The following is a 25783-nucleotide window of genomic DNA, read 5'->3' as shown; positions in this document are numbered from 1 at the left end:
TCAGAAGCGCCTATTCTGTTCACTCCATAGCGGAAGTAGGAAAGCAACACAGCTCTGACATTTGGGCAATAAATGTCATTTTATGTGACATTAAAATACCCACTCAGCTCACCCATCAGCTACAGCACTCGACTCCCTCCCAATCCCACACCGTCTCAGGGGTTTGTAGCAAAAGAACCCGCTGATTGAATTTCCACTTTCAACTATTTCCATGCTGAGCAGACAAGCCTTTGCAGAGAAATGTGACATTTTCCCATTTCCGGCATGAAGAAAAAGATTTTTCTCTACTGTCATTCTTTTTAAAATTTTACTTCACGTCTTATATCATAGAAATTCACAGCACATTTTACAGCACACCCCCCTCACACATTTTTTTCCTCCAATTAACCAAAATTCTGTCTTTAATTTTCTTTATTTAGAAAGATTTTACTGAAAATTTGGATATAATTTGTAAACATGATTAGTTGTTTCACTGAACAAAAATATCAAACAAAACATATCAAGCTTATACAGTGAATTTCCTAGCAGCGCTCTGTAGTGATTTAGGATTTGGTTACAAAATCTTAATCTACGCTTCTTGTTAATTTTCATGAATTCTGACCTAAAATCTGCACAACCGAGTTGTTTTAAACATAATCAACGCTTCTTGTTAATTTTCATAAATTCTAACCTAAAATCTGCACAAACAAGTTGTTTTAAACATAATCAGATTTATAAAAATGGAAATATGTGTCTTGGACATAATTGAGGCTTCTCTGTAATTTAGATATCCTTACAAACCTGACAGATCAAGAGGGTCTTTAAGATGCTGTTCTGAGACATCACGGTAATGTTGCATTCCAATGTGATGTCTAGACTGTAAGAAATTCGGAGTATAAATTGCAAAACTCAAAACTTTAAGTGAAGAATCTAGACGTATCACAACAACAACGGAAATCAAATTAACTAGAGCAACCAAGAGGAGGGGGGAGGAAGGCTCAAACTGATGGACCTGTTGACCTCAGGCCAGAGTTCGTACTTGTAAAGGGAAAAAGAAAACTGTGAAAATGTAAGAATTGTTTTCAAAGCTCTGTTTAATAATTTAATATTGAAAAGAAAAATAAACCTTTGAAAATGTGTGCATAATTTTGATCTTCTTTGTCAAAACAGGGTATTGCAAAATGATGTCCAAGAGACGGTCTGTTTGGTTTGGCGTATGGGTTGTTTGGATGGCTGCTGCAGAGTCTAGTACATAATCATAACTTCTGTGTCTCTCTTTATTTCAGAAAAGTAAACAAGTGCTACAGGGGCCGTTCTTGTCCAATAATTGTCCACTGCAGGCAAGTACAGCTTTTAACCTGGATTAAGACGTGTTCACGCCTCAAAGGTACCCGCTGTTAAATATAGGACCTGAACCTCCTGATGGCTTAATAAGTATATCTAACTGGTGCTTCTAAAGGAAACCGAGGATATACACTTATTTTGTCTTAAACCCTCCTGGGACTGCTGCGCAAACGCTCTGAGATGGTGTGTGTGGTGTGTGGAGGGGTCTCGGCCCAGCACGCCTTGCAGACATTTGGACCCTGCGCAGAGACTGGGGCCAGTTATGAACGGGACAGACCTGGAATCCAACGAGTGGCCTTCGGGTGAAAGTTCAGTGGCTCAAGTGTCCTCGAGTGGGTTCCCCCCAGCCAAGAAGAAAGATCCACTGGAAGAAAACTCCCTCCGAGGGTGAGCTCTCCCCCGAGCTCCCCACCCACCTACTTTGGTGAAGAAGTGTGCTCCACTGTCTAGAACTGTCTTGCAGAGTATTCCTTTCTGCCTGGGATAAAAAGGAGTCAGGTCTCCAAAGATCAAACACCAAGTGTGTCCAGTCAGTCAAGAAGTCTGTGCGTGCATCTGTCTGAGTGTGTAGGTGTGGAATGTGTGTGCCTGTGTGTCTGTGTGTGTGCACCTGCATGTGTGTGTGTATCTGAGTGTGTGGGTGTGGAATGTGTGTGCTTGTGTGCCTGTGTGTGTGCACCTGCATGACTGTTTGTGTGTGTTTCTGTGTCAGTCCATGAGAGAAGACGAGGAACACAGAGTATGGTCTGTATCCTCAAGAACTGGACCAGAACACCTTTGACCCTCCCGTGGAGCACAACCATCTCCATTTCTGAGGCAGATCTGGGCAGAGCTGTGTGATGTGAGCTGAAGGGAACTGAGGAAACCCTCGGCCGCAGGCCGGTCACTCAGGCGTCGGCGACACTGGCGTGGCGGCATCCCCGCCTCTGGAGCGCAGGTGGGCACAGTGCAATGCGGAATCATTCTCTTTCCAACCGAGGCTTTTTCCACCGTTTGTTTGAGAAACATGTTGAGGCCAAACTCAGTGACGCTTTGCTGTGAAAGGATAACCGACAGGCTCCCGGGCCGCTGGGTGGCCCACAGGTCCGAGGCTGAGCACGGTCACACAGCTTCCCAAGTCCTGAAATGGAGACGCTGGGCTTCTCCTTAAGTTGGCTGATTCTGCCAGGAGTATAAGTGTAAACACCATCCTCTTACTTACATGCTGCCCGTGGGCGTGAGAACAGCCTGCTTGACCTAAGGACCGTCTCAGGGCACATGATGCAGGAGGAGAGGTGCAGGGCTACTTCCTCCTAGAAGAGGCACCTTCCTTTTCCCTCATTGGCTACTGTCGAGCCACAATTCAGAACGTTTTTACAACTCTCGTCCAGGTGGTGATTATTCCCATTACAGCTGGGGGACGAGGGGGCATGAAGAGAGGCTCTGTTGCAGTGACGGGGGACACGTGCACCCCGCTGAGAGGGACGGACAGACGGACCCCGAGGGTGTGGACACACGAGACCCGCGCCCGCCCTTCGTCCCCCGCTCACAGCCGGCCGCTTGCAGACACTTTGAATACGAATGCCATCAACTCTGTCACTGCCAGGCATTTCTTTATTTCATTTTTTTTCTGACAAACTGTGCTGAATCTTTGACCAAAGAGGGGAGAAAAAAGGAAGAAGGCACAATAGCTAATCCGCACTGCTGTTAGCTCAGGGCTGAAAGCTCTCCAGTCTCCTCCTCCTCCCCTCCCCTCCCTCCCCCTCCCCCTTCCTCCCCTCCCCCACCCCTCCCCTCCCCCTCCCTTCCTCCCCCCTCCCCCTCCCCTCCCCTCCCCTCTCCTCCCCTCCCCCTCCCTTCCCCTCCCCTTCCTCTCCCCTCACCCTCCCCTCTCGTCCCTCCCCTCCCCCCTCCCCTCCCCTCCCCTCCCCCTCCCCCCTCCTCCTCCCCCTCCCCTCCCTTCCTCCTCCCCTCCCCCTCCCCCTCCTCCTCCCCCCCTCCTCCTCCCCCTCCCCTCCCCCTCCCTTCCCCTCCCCTCCCCTCTCGTCCCTCCCCTCCCCCTCCCCCTCCCCCCTCCTCCTCCCCCTCCCCTCCCTCTCCCCTCCCCTCGCCTCCCCTCCTTCTCACCCTCCCCCCTCACCCTCACCCTCCCCTCCCCCTCACCCTCCCCCTCCCCTCCCCCTCCCCTTCCTCCTCCCCTCCCCCTCCCCTCCCCCTCCCCTCCCTTCCCCTCCCCCTCCATTCCCCTCCCCCTCCCCCTCCCACCCTGACCCCCCTCACACCCTTTCTTGCTCTTCCTCTCCAATTCTCCACCCTGCCCTCCTCCTCTCATGGGCCCCCCTTGAGCACAGAGGGAAGATGCCATCGTTGGCGTGTGGGGAGTGGGGACAGCATGGTGCGTTGTGTCCTCATCTCTCTCCTTCTATTGACAGTGACGGCGCGGGCAGGAGCGGCACCTACATCCTGATCGACATGGTTCTCAATAAGATGGCCAAAGGTAAGACTCAGAGCGGGGCTGCTTTGTTGTGGCTCAGAGCCAGATGGGGTTGCCATGGCAACCTCGGTGCAGTAGTCACAGAAAGCCTTGGGGAAAATTAGCCTGTTGTCCCTTTCCGGAGTCGCAGGAAAGCTGTTTGCAGCAAGCACGTTCATTTCTAAGGTTGCTCCTTTGTCCCCTCGTCCGCCCAGGGTCGCACCCTGGGCTCAGCGCACAGTAGGTGATGGTTCAGTGCTCGCCGAGGTCGTCCTGTGGTAACGTCAGGAGTGAGGAGAGGGTGACCCTGATCCTTCAGCTTCAGCTCCGAATAGCTGTAAACAAATCCCCCCTGTTATTAAAGCCATATTTGCAAAATTCAGAGCCAACTAAAGTCTCTTGTAGTGATTGTCTCTAAAATAGGTCACCTTTGGATACCCCTCTGTAGCATTGTTTTAGCCCATGCATTGCTCTCCGTGGTCCTGGGCCTTTCCCTCCTAAAGACAGTGTCCGGGGACTTGGGCTTAGAGTGCTGTGATCTGAGCACAGACCTGGGATGAGTTCAGGCTTGGGTGGAGTTTAACCCATGAGAGTGCAGGGGCCAGACGGGGCTGGCGGCTCCCCAAGTGTGGTCCACAGAACAGACCCATGAGGTGTCCCCTTAGAGGCCAGAGTGCGCTCCATAGTCAAGGGGGAGAAGATTCCCTCAGACCCGCCTCTGGGAGAACCATGCACGCGTCAGCAGGGAGACCCTAACCTGACCTGCAAAGGCACTTCCTTGTTCTTGAGATGCCTGTCAGCCTCCAGGGAACTTGGTAAGAAAACACTGGGGTGAGTGACGTCTTACGGTCTCCTTTCCGCCTGTGAAAACGTCTTCCTCTCTACGTTGACACACACTCATGCACACACGCACACGTGTGTTCTTAGCTAGGGCGCCCACCTTCCAGGACGCCCACCCTTCATCCTTTGCCTGGCAATAAGAGCAGACACTGATTATAGACATGGGTTTCTATACATTGTCACACAACTGTCAGCATCTCTGAAATAGGCATCTGTCTTACTCCATTTCTCCTGGTTAAAAGAAAAACAGAACACATGTCGATGTGTGAGGATAAAATAATAGCCATTGTGTTACACACAAGGACTAGAGAGCTGGAGCAAGTTACCAGCCCTACAGCTAGTAAGCATAGGACTAGCCGGACCCAGGACTGGCCCCCTGCTGGCTCCGGGGCGGGGGTGGCTGGGGAGGCAGGGGTGCGGGACAGTGGGCCGGGCTCGCGCCACCAGAGACCGTATTTCACGCCCCGAAGTAGCTCTGAGCTGTGATGTGCAAACAAAGAAACAACGAAGCAAATGCAAATGCTCTGATGGTGCTTTTAATAACGTGTTTTGGTCTTAGACCCAAAAAGCTACCTTTTTTGGCTGAAAGGTCGTTTGTTCCCCGTCCAGTAATGCCGCTGTGTCCCATCCACTGTATCTGTCTCTTCATTTGCAAACGCGCGGTCACTACAGGCCTGCAGCCCACAGCGGAATTCCTGTTCCTCCCCCATCCTCGTGCTCCCCTGTCTGCTGTCACATGTAGTGTTTCCCCGTCTATCAAACCAAATGCCTTCCGAGAATGCAGATCCCCTTGCGTGTTTGAGGTGCCGCCTTTGTGCGTAAGCAAGTGACACAGGAACCCACTGCGTATACACCGTGTGGCATGGCGCCCGGCTCGTCCCAAGGACAGGGGCCCCAGCGGTACCGGTACCGGGGCGGGGGGGAATACCCGGGTGTCCACCCAGCAGGTGTGAGGGCACCTGGAGCAGGAAAGTGCCGCAGCCCCGGGGGCGGGGCCGACTCCCATCCCGGCTGCCCCCGGCCCCGCCAGCCGCTGGGCCCGAGGTGCCTGCCCCGTCCTGTCAAATCCCACTTGAAGCTCGGCTGCGGCAACAGTGCAAGCCCAGCCATGTGGAACTGGCCCGGGAGGGCGGTCTCCAGGCCCTTTCAGAGATTGGTCACCCCTCATTCTGCTCCTGACCTGCTTCCCTCTGCCCGGGGGCCCGTGCTGTGAAATCCCCTGACCCGGGGCCCAGGCTGCAGTCTCGGGACAGATCAAAGGGCAGGGCGGCCCCTCGGCCTGCGAGGTGGGCCTTTCCCAGGCCGCCCCGGTGAGCGGCCGCCGGGGTTTTGTTCTGGGCCAGGCTCGCGGGGCCGGGCGGCCAGGGCCACCTTTGTCTGGCCTGAGAAGCCGGAGGCCCATGCTGCCGGCCCGCGTTCATCAAATGATCAAAGGCTCTGGGCCTGGACACGAAACCTTTCCTCCCATTTCCTTTTCTTAAAGGAATGAATTGCAGGAGGACCGAAGAATGCGTCTCCCAAGCTCCTGCAGCCCGGAGCCTGCATCGGCCCTGGGCTCTGAGGCTGGCCGGGGACACTCGGGCAGCCCAGCCAGCCACAGCCTGGAGCCTCGACCAGGCACACGGGCTTCGAGGAGTAAAGCCTTTGATACAGCAGGAATCATAAGGGGCTTTCAGCACCGTCTGGTCTGTCAGCGAGCAGACAGGATGCGGTTTGAAGTCTGAGTTGGGGGGCTCGTTCTCTGCCCGGGTTTGTGGCGGGAAAGTCAGGGGTCAACCTGTAAAATTCTTCCACACATTTTTCCTGTGGCTGCGAACACATGTCTAACTCAGGGTTAATATTTTGGGTCAGGATCAGGGTTTGGTAGCATTCCTCTCTCACCTAGAGACTGAGCTCAAACGTAGCAATGTTGGTTTTGCCGCCGAGATATTTTCCAAGCTTGTGCCTTTTACATTTTTGTCCGAGACCTCTCCTTGCCCAGGGTTTTTCATATTTCACCACAATTTTTCAAACAAATGGAGAGCGCCAGGCGGATGGTGGGGCTTCCCAAGGATCACATGTGCTGGGTCACCCAGAGGTGGCCTCACTGGCTGTCGGGGGGCCACGGAGGAAGCCCCACCTCTGGGAAGCTGGCCGCGCCACCCTGAGCCTCCTGGCTCCTGGGGTGTCCGCAGGCCCGGACTGTCCTGGGGGGCCCGTTCCTTTTGATTGGCAGGAGCTGCAGTAGGACTGGGATTTCATCATATGACGTGGGGTGCCAGCCCGAGTCGGCAGGTGCACCTGGAGATGCCTTTTAAGCTCCTGTCGGCCACGAGTTCGTCCTAAGTGATCTCAGCATGGAGTGTGAAGGGATGTCCAGCGCCCGCGTGGCTATCTGTCCAGCTCCCGGTCTCCATCCTCAGGAAGCTCATCTTCTTTACTATTTCCCTGTCACATGGTGACATCAGTAAGCATGTCCTCATACAAAGGGATGTATAATCTCCATCATACCTCCTGTCTCTGAATTTGACAGCTCTTGGGACCTCATATGAGTAGAATGAGGCAGTTTGTGTCCTTCTGTGCCTGGCTTATGTCACAGAGTGTCATGTCCTCAAGGTTCACCATGTTGGAGCCAGTGGCTGAGGCTGAATGACGTTCCATTGCAGGGGTGGACCACAGGTAGCTTATCCGTCATCCATCTATAGACACTCGGGTTGCTTCCACCTTTCAGCTATTGAATTAATGCTACTATGATCGTGGGTGTGCAAACATCTCTTTGAGCTTCTGCTTTCGATTCTTTTGGGTTATACACCCAGTGTGGAATTGCTGGCTCGTATGGTAGTTTTATTTCTAATTTCTTGAGGACCCTCCATACTGTTTTCCATGGCAGCTGCACCATTTTCCATTCCCACCAACAGTACATAAGGAAGGGCTCCAGTTCTCCACACCCCCTTCGACACTTGTGTCATTTTCTGGGGTTTTGATAGTAGCCATCCTCATGGCTGTGAAGCAGCATCTCGCTGTGGGTTTGCTTTGCATTTTCCTAAGGACTAGAGATGTTGAGCATCTTTTCATGTGTGTGTTGACCATTTGGACATTTTCTTTGGAGAAGTGTCTATTCAAGTTCTTTGCCCATTTTTTAATTGGGCTGTTTGGTTTTTTGTTTTTGAGGTGTAGGGGTTCTTTATATATTGTGAATATTAAACCCTTATCAAATGTGTGATTTGCAAATATTTTCTCCCATTCTGGGAGAAGTAACACTTCATGGCTCATTGAACTTTTAAAACCCAGCACTCCCCCAGAGCTGCACTGTTCAGGGCATTAGCCACTAGCCACGTGTGGCAACTTACATGATAAGATTGAAGCGCTGACCACATGCCAGGCGCCCCAATAACACAGGTGCCCGGTGGCTGCCAAACAGGTGGTGCAGACAGAAAACACGCCCGTAGCAGGAAGTCCCGTCCGGTGGCTGTGCTCCAGGGGGCAGAGCTGAAGGTGGTCGTCCACGTGTGTCCGGTCCTCCGTCTCTTCTGCCTCTCGGCCCTGCCCCCACCGTCCCTTCCTCTGTGGCCTTGGACTGGCCTCCCCCCTTGCTCGTGTGCCCGGATGTTAAAGAGAAAGATCTCAGGAGGCCCCACGTGTTCGCAGCCCCTCTCTCTGGGCCACGCCGGCTCCTTCCTACAGAACCCAGGACCCGGCCCTGGTGTGCGGGGGACGTGCCCCCCAGTCCCCTTCCCCACTCATGGGCCCTGCTGTCCCCCTTGGCCACCATCGCGGTATCGTTCCTCCTTTTGGCAAATACGGGCTGAACCACAGAAGTGCCGTTCCAACCTAGTACTTACTGAGCACCCAGAATACATGGTGAACAAGGGAAACGATCTGTTCTCCCGGGCTTTACAGTCCACGGGGAGAAGCAGGTGGTGGCTGCAGCTTGTGACTTGGGGCAGTGAGCACCGTCGAGGCCCCAGGATGCAGGGACAGTGGCGGGGGGCACTTCACCCCACGCCTGTCACAGAGCCCCGTACGCATCTGTAGCCCGTTCCTCACAGCCCCAAGGGGCCCTGAGGGCTCACTTATTCTGACACTTGGTTGCAAACTGAGGAAGCAGATCCCCAGAGGTTTGGTGACCTGCCAGAAGGCATCCAGCTGGCCAGGCTGATGCGGAGCCCTGGTCTTTCTGCAAATGGCAGAGCCCAAGAGGTTAGGGGGCAGCACTGCGGAGGCACGGCCAGGCGGTCCGGGGACAGGCGGAGCAGGTGGCTGGGTCTGTTAGGGCCACAGCAGAAACTCGACCAGGGAGGGGAGACAGAGGTCAGACCACGGGGACCTGGAACCACAGGCTCGCTGACTCTCATCCATCTGGAGCCACTGGGAAAGGAGAACGTACAGCGGGTCCTGGCAGGATCGACTTGGTGCCGCTGGATTCAAGGGCTGGAGCGGGCAGGACCCCAGGGGTCTATGTGCACAGGGGTCTGCACAGAGGGCCGAGCCCGCCCCTGGCCACGGCCGTGCACGTGGACGGCGCTTCTACAGACAAGACTGACTGGGAGAAGCAGGCTGCAAAGAACAGGGCACGTCGAGGGGGATACATCTTGTTTTTATGTCTGGCTGAAGCATGAAAACCTGAAGACCCAGCAGAAAATGAATTCTACGGACCAGTCTGCCTTCAGCGTGGCTTCCAGGTGGTGACGACTTGTCACCTGCTCATGCAGGTTTCAGGCTGAAAATAGTGTCCAGAACAGGGTGGGGTGGGGAGGGCTTTCCTTTAGTTGGAGAAATTGTGTCCCATGAGGTGACAGGTGGATATTCCCTTGTCTGTTCATCTGGCCAGTTGGAGCTGAGACTTGTGGGGTGGGAACAGGGGTCCCGGGAGCAGTATCACTGGGGGTGTGACCCAGGCCCAGGTGACATGATAGACAAGGGACTAACAGGCGAGAAGCGAGAGAAAATGGGACCAGTTGTTCCTGGAAAACATCCTGAGCCCATCTTATCCGGGTCCTCTTGTGAACCACATTGCAGCCCGTAATCCTACACTTTGCTTCCTAAATGGTCTCTATCCTGTGGATCATCCCTGGGCAGGTAAAGCTGACAGTTCTGTGCTCTCTCTGACCTGCCGATGGGCGGACAGGGGCCCCGTGGACTTCGGCACCACAGGGGGCACTCCTGGCCGGTGTGGAACCCCCTGCATCTCGTGGGTCAGATCTGCTCACATGGCTTCTCCCCCATCCTGAGTCACCTGTGGACAGTCCCACGTGGCCGATGAGAAGCCGGGAGACCTGGCTGGACCCCACCCGACGCCGGTCCAGGGCTGGCCCTCCCATGCGCATTTCCTTTGCCCGGATGAGCGACAGCTAGCTTTGTCACCCAGGTTTTCCTCTCTCTGGTCCCCAAACCCAGACTGGCCCCCCACCCTGTCCCCGTGAGCATCGCCACCGTCCATCCTGCTGGCCCCTGGTGGGCCTGGCTGGCCGTGTTTGGCAGGGTCGCCGCGGCTTAGGGGCCACAAGAGTCCTTCAGCATCGCTGGCTGCCCCCTGCCCCGGAGACCCCGGAGGCCCAACAAAGCCGCCGTGGCCCCTCTCAGCAGCAGCTCACGGCTCCTCCCCAGACAGTGAGGGTCGGTCCCCTGTCCTGCCGAAGACCCCTCGTCCCTCCCTGGTGGCAGGAAGTCCCCGAGCACAGCAACCCTGGTTGCGGGGCAGTGACGGCTCAAACACTGTGAAGTAGGACCCTGAGGCCTGTGCTCCGGCTGAGTGGCCGCGCTCTGCGGGTGGGCAGGGGTGTTGAGGACCACGCCTCTGTCACTTTGCATTAGTGACCCTCCCGAAAAATCCTGCCACAGTTGCGTGAACTTGTGTTAGAACGTCTGTGACAAGGGCCGACCGTCTGTGTTGTCCTTACGACCTCGCGGTGCCCGATGAGGCCTCCCCGGACCCTGCCTCTCCTTTCATGGGCGGAGACGGTGTGAGGAATCCAAGGAACGTGGTCCCCGTGCTGCTATCAGCTGAGTAACTAAGTAGCCTCGCCCCGGCCAGGCCACGGGGCCGGCCACACCCTCAGCTTCTGAACCAGACTTAGACTCGGGGGCCGAGGTGGGAGGAGGGGCCCGGAGAGCCTTCGATGGGGGTTTTGTGAGTGGCTGAGAGGCCAGCTCCCCGGGAGCACTTGCCCCTCGGTTCAAGGGTAACAAGGGCCCAGCCCCTCGGGGAGGCCATCTGTCCCACGAGGCCCGGCCGCCCACCCTCCTGCCCCTGTGCTCTGATCATATGGGGACTCAGGAGTGTGTCCGTGGCCCCAAGTGCAAGATCCTGGGTGGCACGGGAGGGCCGCCTCAGAGCCCCCTGCTCCCCTGAGACTGGCGTGTCATTAAGGGCTCGGTGGGCTCCCTGCAGCCACAGACGTCACCTGGATGACCCGCCCCCGTCCCCTTCGTAACTCTGACCCGTCCACTGTGGACCTGAGTGTGTCCTGGGGCTTGTGCGTCCTGCATGGTTCCTTGTCACATGGGTGGAACCGGGAGGCAGCGAGGTCCCCGCCGTCAGCTTCCCATGCATGCGCTGTGTCCGCGACGCCTGCCTTCCCGGGGCGGGTGGTGATCTGAACGGCGTGCTCGTGGAGGCCTCTCAGGCTGCTCGTGGCCGTCACGTCCATCTCTTCTTTACACGTTTAACGGTCGCCCTCTTTTTTAACCACTGCGCACTCGCGTGCACTTGGGTGCCGCGTTCTCGGCGTCGACGCCGCTGGCACCTGCGCAGCGTCACAGACACTCTGGCACCTCGCTGAGCATCGCAGGATGCGTCACACGGTTCCATCACCTCCTGGAGCGGAAGTGGCGGCAACTTTGCAGGCGATACACCCAGGCCTGCTTTTGTTTACTTGTATTTTTTTATAAAGATTTGGAGACATCCTAGCTTCTCCTGACAAATGATTTCGAATTTGTTTTTAAAAACATGAAAAATACCTAGTTTGTTTGGGTTCTGAGATACTTGATTTTCAAGTGAATATGATGCCAATTTGTCTCCTTTGATCCCAGTGAAACCTCATGAAAGGGAGATGATCATTAATCTAGAAAGCCAGCAAAAAAGTCTTCCTTTTTTTTTTTGCGGTACGCGGGCCTCTCACTGTTGTGGCCTCTCCCGTTGTGGAGCACAGGCTCCGGGCGCACAGCCTCAGTGGCCATGGCTCACAGGCCCAGCCACTCCGCGGCATGTGGGATCTTCCCGGACCGGGGCACGAACCCGTGTCCCCTGCATCGGCAGGCGGACTCTCAACCACTGCGCCACCAGGGAAGCCCCTTCCTTTTTTTTTTTTTTTTTTTTTTGTGTGTGTGTGGTACGCGGGCCTCTCACTGCTGTGGCCTCTCCCGTTGCGGAGCACAGGCTCCGGACGCGCAGACTCAGCGGCCATGGCTCACGGGCCCAGCCGCTCAGTGGCATGTGGGATCTTCCCGGACCGGGGCACGAACCCGTGCCCCCTGCATCGGCAGGTGGACTCTCAACCACTGCGCCACCAGGGAAGCCCCTTCCTTTTTAATTTTTATAAATCTTCAGTTGATTCAGAGCATCCAGAAACATGAAGTAGAAACTGCTCGGCACGGAAGACCCAGGACAGAGTGTGTGCGTGTGCCTGTGTGCGTGCGCATGTGTGCGTGTGCACCATGCGGGAGTGTGTGGGAACGTGCCCACGTGTGTGCACAGTGGGAGGCCAGGGTCTGGAGGCGGCACCTGCACCCAGAGACACCCAGAGGCGGGAGGAGGGCTGCCCTCCGGCTGTGGTGCCCCCTGACTCCCGGCGTCTGGGGTCAAGGCTCGGTCATGCTGCTAACCCAGAGGAGCCCCAGCTGTGACATCCAGCCCTCCGATTGCAGGGCTGAGGCCTCGCGCCATCCCCGCCCATCACTGCTCAGCCCTTCCTTCCCAGACGGAGCTCAGCCGAAGACCAGAGACTCTCAGGACCCAGCTCGGCGCTCAGACACCGCTGCCCTCGTCCGGGAGCACAGGCACTGCCCCCACTGCTCCTTGCGGCCTCACGACCGTCACCGCTCTTCCTTCGTCCCTTTAGGTGTGTTTAGCAAGGAGCAAAGCTTTCCTCAGTTCTCCCAGAGGGAGGAATTGAGACAGTTTCCTCCTGCAAAATAAAGGCCTTTCTCTCTTGTGCACTTGACGCATGATGGCTTTTTTTACAAGAAAAAAGGATACATTGCATCCCTGCAGTTTGCAAAACCTTCTGCAACCAAATGTATTTCTGTTTATTACGTGATGATGCTGAGGACGCTGTGGACGCAGAGGACGGGGAGAGACAAGGGCGCTTCTCGACCATGAGCCGCGGCCGCACCGCCAAAATCCGAGAGCCCTGCGCCCTGTCCACTAGCCAGCAGTCACCAGGGGAAGTCAGGGCAAGCCTTGTAGGAGGCACCAGTGGCCCATTTGCTTGGCTTTCTTTCACTTTGAATTGATTCTCGCACCCTAAAAAACTGTTTTAATATTGCTCATAATAACGTTCTTTTAATGTTTCTTGTTTGATGGCAAATACTTTTTTTAATCTAAAGCTTAAAAACCCCTGTTGTCTTAAAAATGTATTTAACAGATAATGTGAACTTTGGAGCCAATGGTCCCCCCGAGCACACTGGGAAGCCACAGCGGCAGCCCTTCGTGTGTGTTGGTCAGTGCTCGGGGTGGCGCCGGGCCAGTGTCTCTCAGGACCCTGCCGGCCACCCTGGCCTCGAGTCTGCAGTGCACCTGCTGGGTCACTGGTGCCGGGAAAGATGGGTCAGACTGACTCACAATCGCCCTGTGTGGTGCTGGGCCCAAAGGCACCGGCTGCCTCTGCCTATGTTGTACATTCATGGAATCACCAGCTTAAACTGACCGCAGGATGACTTAAATAAGCACATACATTCCTCTCGTATCCAAATAGCGGTGATGCTTCTCAAATAGAACATGCCAGAAACCTCTCCCTGAAATCACACCCCGTCTTCTGTCTGGGTTTTATTTGCATCTGTTATAATTAGTTCCTCAACTATTCACATGCTTTTCGACCTGAGCACCACACCTCATGTGTCTGTTCGCCTGGACCTTGACATGTGATCAGCAAAATGGGATTTGTAGAGAGCATTCCATTTAAAAAGCACTAGAGGGAGCTTCCTAGCTATTTGGGGGATTTAAGTAAATCCTTTTACCGTCAGTAAAGCCTTTTATAAGGTGATGAAGGACACACACCCCTCCCTCCAGCCCCGAGGCTCTGGTTCATAAACGCAGACTGTGTGTCTCATGCAGCTCAGGGTCACCAGGATGCTCGGGGTCATTGAACAGGATGCAGCGCCATGCCTCCCCGCCCCTCATAAAAGATCCTGCGTGTGCGTTCTATTAAAACCTCTCTCTCTACACACACTTCAGATAACTAACTCTCCTCAATCCTAACGCGCAGGGAGACAGTAGCCATCCACATCGGACCACTGATTCTACCTGATAAATCCATTACTTCTCTATTTTCAGCGCTGTGCGTTTCGTAAGCTTTAATTTGATTCCCTCCACTGTTGAGTCTTGGCTTCAGGCTAAGCGTGATCTGAGACGTGGTCCCCGGGCGTTCCGCGTTCTCCAGACCCTGTCTAGGGAAAACCTAAGTAGACTTTCTCCTTCCTCTTTCTCACTTCCTCTGTCAGCAGTTGTCCGAAGGAGAGTGCAGTGAAGAGAGAGGTTTCGTCCGTAGCACCTGATCAGAGCGTCGCCCGGTGGCCCTACAGTCTCCCCATGGAGCTGCCTTCGGAGGGGGCCTGCACGTGGCCCCAGGCAGAGCCCTGCAGAGTCGCTCCAGGGTGACAGAGGAGGGACGGGGGGTTCGGGACTTCACGCCGGTTCTCTTGCTCAGACTAGCCCTTCGGAAGAAAAGGGCTGTTGAAAGAGTCTTTCAAACCAGTTTCAAGAACTAAAGACGCTGCCCTGAGCAACCTTAAAAAGTGGGGGGTTAAGTCGGGACCCCTCAGGATTTTGTGTCTAAAGGACTAGGATCGTCTCTGAGCTGACGCATCAGACTCCACTCCACACCTCGTTCTCCTGGCTTCCACGGACCGGGAGGACAGAGCTGCCCAGAGACAGCACTTCTCCCAGAAGGCTCTGCTCACAGAATCTGCGGGGTCACGTTCACTGAGCATCTAATATGTTCTGTGCATCGCGTGGTCACCACGCACTGACTCGCGGGTCCCCACGATGCCCCTCGGTGCTTGGCTCCCGCTGGAGCTTTGCGCCCGCCCCGGACGCGCCCAGATGGAGTTTTCTGTGTTCTGCCCACAGTCGGGCCTCTTCACACTTGGAATTAAACTGCAGCAACAGCTCCGTGCTGCGTCCAGAGGGGCCACCCTGACCAGGCAGCTGGGTGTTTCTGGGGGGACGAGAACTCAGGTCTCAGGGGTGGGACTCCCCCCTCCCTTGCTCACTCTCCACGTAGGACTTCACTTTCTTAAGGCAGACCTGTGGTTTGAGGAAGCCCATTTCTGTGTTCCTTTGGGGAGATGAGGAAGCAGGTTCCTGGCACAGGGGCCACTCGGGGGCCACTGCACACGTGGCTGGGGGACCCCCACCCCCCGTAGCTCCTCTTTCACCCACTGTTTCAGGCTGTTCTGGACTCACAGGTTCCCCCCAAAACAAGACTGTACATCTTGTGACCTTGTCAGCTTTCGAAAACTTCTGACACCTTCAGAGGAGCCTTCAGGCAAACAGAAGGAGACCCTGTCTTCGCCTGGACGAGTTTCTCGGCGGATCCCCCAGAAAGAAAGACTTTCTAGAAAGACTGATTTAAGAGTCGGGGGGGCTTGGGGTGTTCCCATACCCAGCGGATGGCGTTCATTGTCTGGAAGGACGGCCAGCTTAGATGTGATGAGCTCATGCCACACTGTCCCCACACCTCAAGGCACTCGGACTGGCCACCGTGCTGGCCTAGGGGGGTGAGCCTGGATCCTGGCCTCCCGGTCTCAGCGACTTACTGCCGGATTCCCAATACTCGTGGCACTTTCCCTGATGTGAGCACAGCACCTGGTTGGAATGTGTTTCCTCCCAGCCGTCCCCACCTTCCCTCCAGCCGCCAGCCCCTCCCACTTCAGGCACCCTCTCCCTGAGACAGTGTGCGGTCCCCCCACCTTCCCTCCCACCCTCATCCGTGTCCCCAGCGGCATCTCCCTGCCACTCGGAAAAAGGCGCTGGCAACTCAGCTGTCACCCACGTGGGCCTCAGGCCTCCTCCCAGGGCACTAAGGCTGCCTCGGCCTTGGACGTTGTCAGGCGCGCCTCCCAGCTCCCGGCCAGGGGCAGGGCTGTGCACACGCAGGTGTGGTGGAAGTGAGAGACCAGAGCCGTCCTGGTGGCCACCAGCCCGGTCTCGCTTCCACATCTGGGTCCGATGAGCATGGCTACCTGCTCTGCGTGACGGGGACGAGCCTCAATTTCCCCTGAACAGGGAGTGGTGACAGTTCTGGCACCGTGAGACAAAATGCTGCGCGTGACATGCACCTACTGGGGGTTGGTAGGGGGGGTCCCGGCGGACTTCAGAGGTGCGCCCCACCCAAGCCCCCAGCATTTGACAGGATTGCACGGCAGACGTGAGATGCTCCCGTCTGAACTGTAAGAAGCTCGCGAGCTTGGGACCTGGTCTTGTTCGTTGTCCAACTACCAAAGGACCTAGCAAGATGGAAAAACAAGAATATACGCAGAATTCATAAGGTTACATTTTTAAACTCAAATAGTATTATTTCTGTGGCACCCAAGTCACCTGGTGTCAGGTGGGTGCGTCTGTAGGAGGGGATCTAGGCCACACGACTAACCTGTGAGCACGTGGGGCGTCCTGACCTTTTCTTAACATTTGGAACACTCACTTCTAACAGGCAGGGAACTCTGCCTTTAGAAGCCAATATTTAGATGTATAAGATTAGTTAGTCTAATTTTTCATTTCTCTGAATAAAAATCCTGTGCAATAGAAATTAAAGTTTATATGCTACTTCCTATGACTTAAAACATTGTTGGGGGGATTTCCCTGGTGGTCCAGTGGTTAAGACTTCACCTTCCAATGCAGGAGGTGCGGGTTTGATCCCTGGTCAGGGAATTAAGATCCCACATGCCTCGCAGCCAAAAAACCGAAATATAAAATAGAAGCAATGTTGTAACAAATTCAATAAAGGCTTTAAAAATGGTGCACATCAAAAATATCTTAAAAAAAAAAATTCTTGGGCATTCCCTTGTGGCCTGGTGGCCTAGTGGTTAGGATTCCAGGCTTTCACAGCTGTGGCCCGGGTTCAATCCCTGGTCGGGGAACTGAGATCCCACAAGCCATGCAGCACAGCCAAAAAATATAAAAGTCTTAAAATGCCACCAAAAAAAAAAAAAATTCAAGAAAGCCTTAGTCCCTCCTGGCGACAGCTTGCTGTGGGTATGTATGTATATAAGCATCTGATAACATTTTTCAGCCCAACCTTCTTGAATCAATGCTAATGAAAGCCGCCTTGCCCTGTTTTCTTGTGTGAACCCTGAAATTGCCTGCCAGCCGGGCAGCTGAGGGATGACTGTCATTGTCATTTGGCCGCTGAGCCCTGAGGGACCCCAGCAGCAGGTGAGGGACGCAGAGCCCGGATTGTCTTGTGCCTGAACTCAGCCCAACTTGTGTTTGTTGCAGGCGCTAAAGAGATCGACATTGCCGCGACGCTGGAGCACTTGAGGGACCAGAGGCCACGCATGGTTCAGACAAAGGTACTGTCGGCCAGTCCTCGGGGCTGCCAGGGCTTTGCGGGGGTGGGTCTTTGTGTGGAGGTTTTCTCGAGAGGAGCGAGGGTCAGGCCGGCTGGCCTCCTCCCAGGCCAGGGCTGCACGGGGCAGGATGCGGGCAGCCCCTCCCTGCAGGGTCGAGGGCAGCTCCGGCAGCAGCCCGACATTTCAGCCTAAGCAGATGCAGTCAGACCTCAGGCCCTGGGAACTCTCCATGTGCCAGATTTGGGGAGGGAGGGAGAACATTGCAGTCTTATAGTCAGAGGTCAGTGATAAACGCCGGCACCCCTGCATGGAATGTTCTGTGTTCATGCAACATTCTGCCCACCTCCCATATTTCCAGCTCCCACAGCTGCAGCTCTGCCGTGCGGTCATCAGGACAGTGGTCACCAGAATGACCCCAGGTGCTGCTGGGTCCCTGAGCACCCTGAGCAGCTCATGTGCATACTTATTAAAAAGGCCAAGTTTGCAGCAAAAGGAGCAAAGACAAAAGATTCCTGGTTGGCCTTGGGTTAACCAGAGCTAGAAACAGGTCACTGTGATGACCCATTCTCTCAGCATTCCAGAAATACCGGTGTCCAACCACAAACACTCCCACACATCCTGCAGCCATAAAATACAGAATCTTCTTCTCAGTGTAGTCCCGACACTCCAATGCCATTAACGCCTCCACCAAAGGCCAAAAATCATGAAGACGCCCTTGCAAAATCACTGCTTTATACTTGAGGAGACTTTAAGTTATCATAAGCTCTCCTGTGAAATCAAGCTGGGTTGTGCTTTGGTGCCTGGTGGTGACAATCCTGGGACCCCAGTCACCCTGCCTTGGGGTCTTACTGTCCCCCACAAAGGACAAGCAGCTCCTACGCCCTCCCTCCCTTGCTGTCACTATGAGAAATCAAGCAGGACAGTGCAGTGTCTGAGCCCGAGGGGAGAGAGGACAGTCTAAATGCCACCCATTCCGTTGAGGAGGAAGAAGCCAAGAGCCTGGTAAAGTCCAGCGAGCACACGTTGACCTTGAAGATCATTTCAAGGGCCCTTTGCCTGGTTCTGCGTCGTCAAAGCCCCAAGCACTGAGGCAAAACCAACTTAATTCTCTTGTAGAATCAGAAACCTCTTGTAAGTAGGACCAGAGGAAACACTCCGTGGTCAGGGTCTCTGCCCAGCCCTGCCCTGTCCAGCTGGCGATCACAGCTGTGCTGCTCTTTTCCCGCATCTGGGGTGGGGCGGGGGGGAGTGGCTCGATGACACCAGCACCGACAGCCCGTCTGTCCCTCGGCTTTATTTCGGGCCCTAGAACGTGCAGCAGTGTCACCAGACCCTTATGTGGAATCTTATGTGAAAGCCACTGCACACTTTATGTTTTCTTAGATTTTTTGAAATCTGAAATTATTTCAGACCTGCAAAAACTTGCAGAAAAAATACAAGTAATTCCCGTGTGCCCTTCACCAGCTTCCCCCTGTTGCGCTTCGTAAGCACAGGGAGCAAGCGAGGCCAGGAAGCTGGCACTGACTCGACGCCACCAACTCACGTACGGACCTTTCTCTGGAGCAGGGTCCCTCCCGGGAGCAGCCACACGGTGCGCTCACCGGTCACGTCCCCCTCACCTCCTCTGGTGGGCAGCATCGTGGCCTTGAGGACCGGCCAGGTCTGGTTGTGCTTCTGTGGACTGTCTCTGGCTGGGGTGTGTCTGGTGCTCCCGTGATGGGGTCCGGGTGTGCGTCTTGAGAGGAGCGTATCACAAGAAGGTGTGTGTCCTCACTGGAGAGGTGAGCTCGGCCCCTGGGCTCAGGGCGCGGCCGCCAGCGTTCCCCGCTGGTCACTCTTTCTCCGTTGGCAGTGGTGGCGTCCCGGGGAGAACTGGACCCTGCTCACACCTGTTTGTTTGTGGTTCAGCTTTATCACAACCTGATGCCCCGTAGCCCACGGGTTTAGCGCCCGTGGGACTGACCGTGCTGGGGGTTGTGGTCTGGTCATCCAGAAATGCAGGGTTGGTTCACTGTCCTGGATGGTCTGGGCCCTACGTGGCCACCGGCAGCTGCACAACTTCACACGTCCCAGAACCGGGGCTGGGGCAGCAGGGGCGACTTACAACCAGGAATGAAGAGCTGATTCCATCTCTGGTCAAATCTGCCTTCCATGTCACACCGTTGACTGCTGTGTGGATAATGCTCAGGACCCTAAATTCAAACCCGTCTCTTCCCTCCTTGCAGCTGGGCCCCTCCCAGGCAGGCCCGTCCGCCCCCCAAGGGTACAAGGATCCTCAAAACACACGGACTCTGGGATGGATCTAGGCAAAGTTATTGAGAAGACGGATATTCTCTGCAAAACAGAAAAAAAAAATTCCTAATACATTACAAACCCCATTCAGCCCTCTGTGGTCTGCAGGCCGTTGGCCAGAACAAGCCCAAAAGGGTGGATTCCCAGCCCTGCCTGGAGGAAGGGGCACTGCCCTGTGTTAGCATCACGTACCTTATAGTCACTAACATCCTGATGTCTTTAAGTGACAAAGGGACACTAGTGGCCAGAGGGTTTTGCCCCAACATCCTGGTGCTCCCAGATGGCAGAGGCTGGGCAAGCTGTGACCTCCTGTGTGGGTGGACTGCCCCGGACACCCGCCCTTTTCCTGGGGTGCGTGTGAGCTCTCCGAGGCTGCCGTGCAGCGTGTACAGAAATTCAGCTCCTGGAATCTCAGGGATGAAGCATAGTAAACACACAGGCGCCGCCGTTCTTTCTTCACCGATGGCTGCTCTGCCCAGCATCACACCATGAAACTGAGCTTTCCCTAAAGTTCAATTTAGCAAAAAGGTAGGACATTTCCTCGGACAAGACAGTGCCGTAAATCTGAATGCCGTTTCCCACGAGCCACGAGAAGGTCCACAGTCTGTTCATTTGAACCCATTTAGTCAAATCGCATCATTTGAGCTGAATACAGTCAGAACAGTTAATAAGCTCTGAGCTCGTTGAGGCTGGGGCCTGGGGCAGCCACGGAGCCCCGACGCCTAGCCGGGCACAGAACTCCATTCGGCTGTAAAAAGTCACAGAGCGCTGGGTTTGTTTCCACCCGGAAGCAAGCTCTCGGTCAAACCAACCACGGATGCCTGATGGACGGCTGCGCCCCATCGGACACTCAGAGGACAGACCGAGCCCTGGGGGGTGGAGGCAGCACAAGGGCGAGAACCACGAGGACATCCAGGGAGAGGCGTCACGTGGGTGCGTGACGTTGTCCACACGACCCCGTCACTGTACGTGCATAACAGGCCCAGCAAAACGCTCGTTTTCAGGAAGAGAGGTGAAATCGGGGGCTGCAATTAAAATAACACACTTCAGAGATGCGTAACGCGGTCCCCCGCGTGCGGCTTGTAAACAGGCTCCTTCCTTCCCCTTCAGCGCATCTCCTGAAAGAAAGGAGCCCTTTTAATCCAAGGCCTTGACACTTGCTTTTCCATCATAAAATTTCCTCTTACAGTTGTCACTTAGAAATAAAAGCCATTCGACTCGTGTGTTCAGTCACCTCCAAGTAATGATGTCACGTTTGTTTCCTTGGGATACACACAGGTGCGTCCACGTGGTCTCCGTGCACTGCCCCCCCACCTGTCCCCTTTCTGCACTTTGACTTCACCCCTGTGTGTCCCGCTGCTTGGGTCCCCCCCTGACACCCCGACTCGCCTTCTTCCTGGAAGCGTGTTTACGCCTCCCGGTCTCTGTCTGTCTGTCTGTCTGTCTCTCCCTCTGTCTCTGTCTCTTTCTCTGTCTCTGGCTCTTCGTCCCTCTCTGTACTTCTGTCTCTCTGTCTCCCACCCTCCCCGTGCACACGCATGTACACACGTGCACACGGCACGCGGGCCCTGCGCCCCATCTCTGTCTCTGGTGTCCGAGATCAGGGGTGGAGCTAGGAGAGGGCATTCCGTCCTGACCCCTTTGAGGGCCACACTGCCCCGTCCTGTGTGGACGCGGGGCTCGGATGTCCGGCCTCGGCCGCTCCTCACGCAGAGGGGCAGGGGCCCCAGGAGAGACAGCGGACCGTGTCCCGCGGGTCTCCTGTGTTCAGCACGTCTCCCTGTTTAGAGTATCCCAGCCCTCTTTCTGATTTCCTATCCTTGCAAACCCGGTCAGCTCAGATGTTTTACAGCCAGGACGTTCTGAGTCCTCCCTGCTCAGATGGCTCTTGTCCTAAGCTTGAGTCTAGGCCAAAATGGTCATCTTGTCATTTATTGAATTTTATTCATTAAGTGCAGCTTCTGCCTGTTATGTTAATGGTTTTCGTAAAATAAATTTCTGTCTTAAAAGGACTTCAAACGCTGGGTTCTTCCCGATTTCTGGCATCCCCACCCAGGCATCTCAGCTAAGGCGATGCTGCTCAAAATGTGGGCCACACACAGTCCCCACCCGTGACGGGGGAGCAGCTGGGGGGGCAGCTGGCGCCAGAGCCTTCCAGGATGACGGGCCCGGCGCTGACAGCCCCTCTCACCGCGGTCCAGCCCCGAGGGCCCAGCCTTCCAGGCTTTGCCGTCAGAGCCCTCTCGGCAGCTTAGCGGGGACCATCGTGTGGAGCCCGTGGACCTCCCTCCCCTCCGCCACGCGGTCACCCCAGCAGTGGCTTAAACTGCACCTGCTTCGTCCCACAGCCCGGTCCTCTGTGTGGTCCTGTGAACGGAGAGTGTTTAAATGATTACAGTCAAGACACAGGGGCAGGTCTGCCTCCACCCTTGTCACTTCACGTGGTAGCAGAAATGTTGGCCTTCTTATTAGACACTTTCTATAACATAATTTACTTCTCTTTGGCATTGGGTGTTTTCCGGTGTCTTGCTGTATAAGCAAGGGCACAGTGCTTATCTCTTGCTTGTCCATTTCTCCCTCTGAAGATAAGCTCTAGGGTAGATTCCCATATGAACACGCGTGTGAAATGTACAGTGAGATTCCCGAAGAGCCCCCTTCATCTTTTCACATTTTTGAGTCATCACAAGACCTTGGTCTGCCCGTCAGCAAGCCATCGTTTGGGAGGAGGCATCCGACGGGGCTGTTCCGCGTCTTGGACCAAGTCCTGCACGTGACACACCCTGCTGGGCCGACCGCTAGCTCAAGAGACGGCCGCACAGGGCGGCTTCCCCAGGGCTCGTCGGTCCTGGCGGCAGCAGGCCTGAGCGCCAGGCCTCGAGGGGAGGAGAGGGCCCGTCCATGCGGGAACGCGGTGTTGGGGTGTGCTGGGCCCACGTGGGCGCGGCTCCTGCTGCACCAGCCCCGAGGGGGTCCCTGCACATGGGCCGGGAGGCTCTTCCGCAGGCGGATCCACCGTGTCCACGGGAGGCTTGTGGCCGCCAGCAGAGGCTCCGAGTTAGAACCCGGCAGATCATCCCTTCAGTGTCAGGTCAGGGGAACACTGGTGAGAAACTGGCCTTTGTCCCAAAGTGAGCATTAAATTAGGTTGACTCTCTGCTGTTTTATTTTTTTACTAGTTTATTTATTTACTATCAATTTTTTAATTGTTATACAATTTTCAAGGTTACTTCCCACCTACAGTTGTGACAGAGAGCTGGCTTTATTCCCTGTGTTGTGTGGTCCATCCTTGAGCCTGTCTTACACCCAGTAGATGCAGCTGCCACTCCCCCACCCTTGTGTCACCCCTCCCCTCCCACTGGTATCCACAGGTTTGTTCTCTGTATACATGAGTCTGCTTCTTTTTTGTCTGCTGTTTTAATTGGAGCTATTTTCTATGTTTCTATTACATACTGGCCATTCAAAGTGGAAATTAATCATTCTTTTGGGCTTTGGACTCAAGTCTATTTATGACTTGAATTATCAAGTATTTAAGCCATCAATAGGGCTTTCCTTCACCCAAAATCCTCAGCTAGGTGATCATTTGCATAGTTTATTATTTTTGTGACTTCTTTGGTGTAGTGGGAAGTGCTTGATAGCACTACTTTCGAGTGTTTCATGCAGAGTTTGGGAGCAGGTGGTGGACCCGGGAGCCCGGGAAGCCCAGCAGGCGAGGTGGGCTCATCCGCTGTCTGCCGAGCCCTGGTCTCTGGAGGAGCGGACGGTCCCAACACCCTGGACTCGCCCCTCGTTTCTACCCAACAGTCCTGGCAGGTTTCAGCTGCACGAGAGGCGTGTCCCGTCCGTGGTGCGCTGGCGTCTGTGAGCGCGTATGCGCGCATGTCTTAAGTTGGGACGGTTGAGGGTGACGTGAGGGTTCCTGGCAAACGGAGCGGAGCCAGGTTGATCTGGGTGATGGGTGGGTTTCCAGAGCAGCGAAAGCACCACCCTTTACATCCCGAGGCCAGGGAACCCCGAGGGGTCGCGATTGTGACCATTTGCGTGGCGAGTCTAGGAAGGACCGGCGGCTGCATCCAGCTCCCCCCATCGGGGGGTCCGCGCGTTGGGTGCTGCCGTCAGGAGGAGCCTGGCGGGGCGCGTGGAGCCTCAGTCAGCCGTTGTCCTGCTCGTGTGTCTCCTGGCAGCTTCTTGCAGCCATAAGAAATGAGACCTTCCCACACGAGAAGTGTGGCTCATCCGCGCTGGGTCTCATCCGCGCTGGGTCTCATCCTGCAAACCAGTGCCCTGTTCTCCTTTCCACGGAAGTCTGTGACCTTCCCTTTTTCTCCTGAACAGTTTCTCTCTGCAGAGAAACACACGGGAGCCCAGGGCTGGCGGAGAAGGGACCCCGCTCACATCTCCTTCCTCTGTCCTTCCAGGAGCAGTTCGAGTTCGCGCTGACGGCCGTGGCCGAGGAGGTGAACGCCATCCTCAAAGCCTTTCCCCAGTGAGTGCGTTTCCTGAGGCCGCGGGGAAAGCTGTCTGCAGTCACGGGACGACCTAACCACGTCTCCCAGTGCAGCCGCCTCGTAATCGGGTCCTTAAGACTCTGTAGTCAGTGCAGTTTAGCAGTTAAAATGTGTATTTTTGTTCAACCAAACAATAATAAAGAGAGATCTGTGGGAAGATGCAATTACCGAGGGCAATCAGTTCATCTATTTTCACTTTCTTGAAAAAAATTTATTTTTCCTTAAAGCACCCCTCCACATTCTTAACCGCAATCATGTCGTACTGATGGTGCAGTCAGCGTGGTCCCCCGAAGAGAGCTGGCTCGTGACCTGTCACTTCCTGAAGGAGTGTCAGCTGTGCAGGGCGGGAGGCCACCGGCTGTAAGAAACTCAGTCGGCGTTTGTCTTGACAACAGTTTATCACTGGAGACACCGCAGCTTATTCAGGAGTTCGGTGGACAGGAGGTGACGTTCTGCAGCTTTGGGGCAGATAATAAGGAAGTCGTCCCAGCTGTTCGTTGGATCCCGGCTTCTCAGCACCCTCCCCGCCCAGCACTGTCGACAGCCCCTCCCGACCGTCCACCCCTGAGGATGGGCAGGGCCGCTGGGGGCAAACGCTTTCCCACCCAGAGTGCCTGCTTCCAGGCCAGCCGCCGCGGGGACGCCTCACCTGGGCAAGGTAGGGGGCGAGCCCCAAACTCCAGACACGGCTATGAACTACAAATAGGGATTTACACAGACGCAGCTAAACGCTTCCCTGCAGGGTGACCGAAATCGGAGGGGGTGCGGGGCAGAGCCGGGCACTCGGCCAGCCCCCGGCAGGCACCTGTGGTCCCCTCTCCGGGAAGGCTCGGGCCCTGCTGGCATCCAGAGAAGACCGGGGTGCTTTCACCAGGGGAGGAATGCAGGGAGACCCACAATTTTTTTGCTTTTTGCCTATGTGAGATCATAGCAGCTGGGGAAGAGGAATGGCCTGGGCTCCCCCCAGGGCTCAGACTCCTCAGATCTTTGCCTGCCCCCTTGTCTGATGTCACGGAGACACACACATCTAGCAACGATCTGGATTTGCCAAAATACCACCTGAGCGCCAAATGTACCACCCCCGCCCCGAAACAGAGAATGCACTTCCTTAAGCTGAGGACGCTTAAACATCTGGGAAGGTGTGCAGGCCGCTCTGGGTGTTGCTGGTCTCGTTTTAGGGAACAAGACGCTCCCCGGTGACCCTGGTGCCTCTGCTTCCCGTGTTGCGCACCATTCTTTCCATCCTAAATAGGTGTTACATCTCAGAAGACAGTAGAATAGGGAAAGCGGCCGGCTGAATGGGGAGAAAAATGCCAAATGATTGTTTGTGTCTTTAAATGGTGTTGTCATGTGTATCTGCTTTAATATCTATGATTTCTTTCCCAACGTTGTTTCTCTCTATCTGGAATCTAAATAATTAATAGAAACTAGTTTATCTGAATATAGGAAGCATATACCTACTTGTAATTTCTAACTTCTTATGTTTCTTCAGTGTGAGATATATAAATATATTTAATTGTGTCCGATTAAACTTCTGATTTCACACTTGAATGGTCATTATTTGGGATGAGAGAGCAGTTTTTTCCCATCCATCCTGTTTCCTGAAGGTGCGGGCGTTTGGATGCCTAAAACAACGTGTGTGTATTCCTTAGAACTCTATACT

General features: G+C 55.0%; 1 protein-coding gene across 1 annotated transcript in view; it reads left to right on the top strand.

Moving 5' to 3' along the window:
- PTPRN2 (protein tyrosine phosphatase receptor type N2) overlaps positions 1 to 24102 on the top strand; it is a gene marked incomplete at both ends in the record, with an annotated part of 706645 nt that extends 682543 nt beyond the window's left edge. Inside the window, 4 exons of the mRNA XM_079711893.1 lie at positions 1266 to 1319; positions 3735 to 3799; positions 17250 to 17323; positions 24031 to 24102. Coding sequence (XP_079568019.1) covers positions 1266 to 1319; positions 3735 to 3799; positions 17250 to 17323; positions 24031 to 24102 — 265 coding nt within the window. The remainder of the gene's footprint in view (positions 1 to 1265; positions 1320 to 3734; positions 3800 to 17249; positions 17324 to 24030) is intronic.
- Between the last annotated feature and the right edge of the window lie 1681 nt (positions 24103 to 25783).

This window comes from Hyperoodon ampullatus, assembly GCF_949752795.1.
Source record: "Hyperoodon ampullatus genome assembly, chromosome: 9".
Classification (NCBI taxonomy): domain Eukaryota; kingdom Metazoa; phylum Chordata; class Mammalia; order Artiodactyla; family Ziphiidae; genus Hyperoodon; species Hyperoodon ampullatus.
The sequence above is the reverse complement of the archived record's forward strand: the minus strand, read 5'-3'. Positions and strand labels throughout refer to the sequence as shown.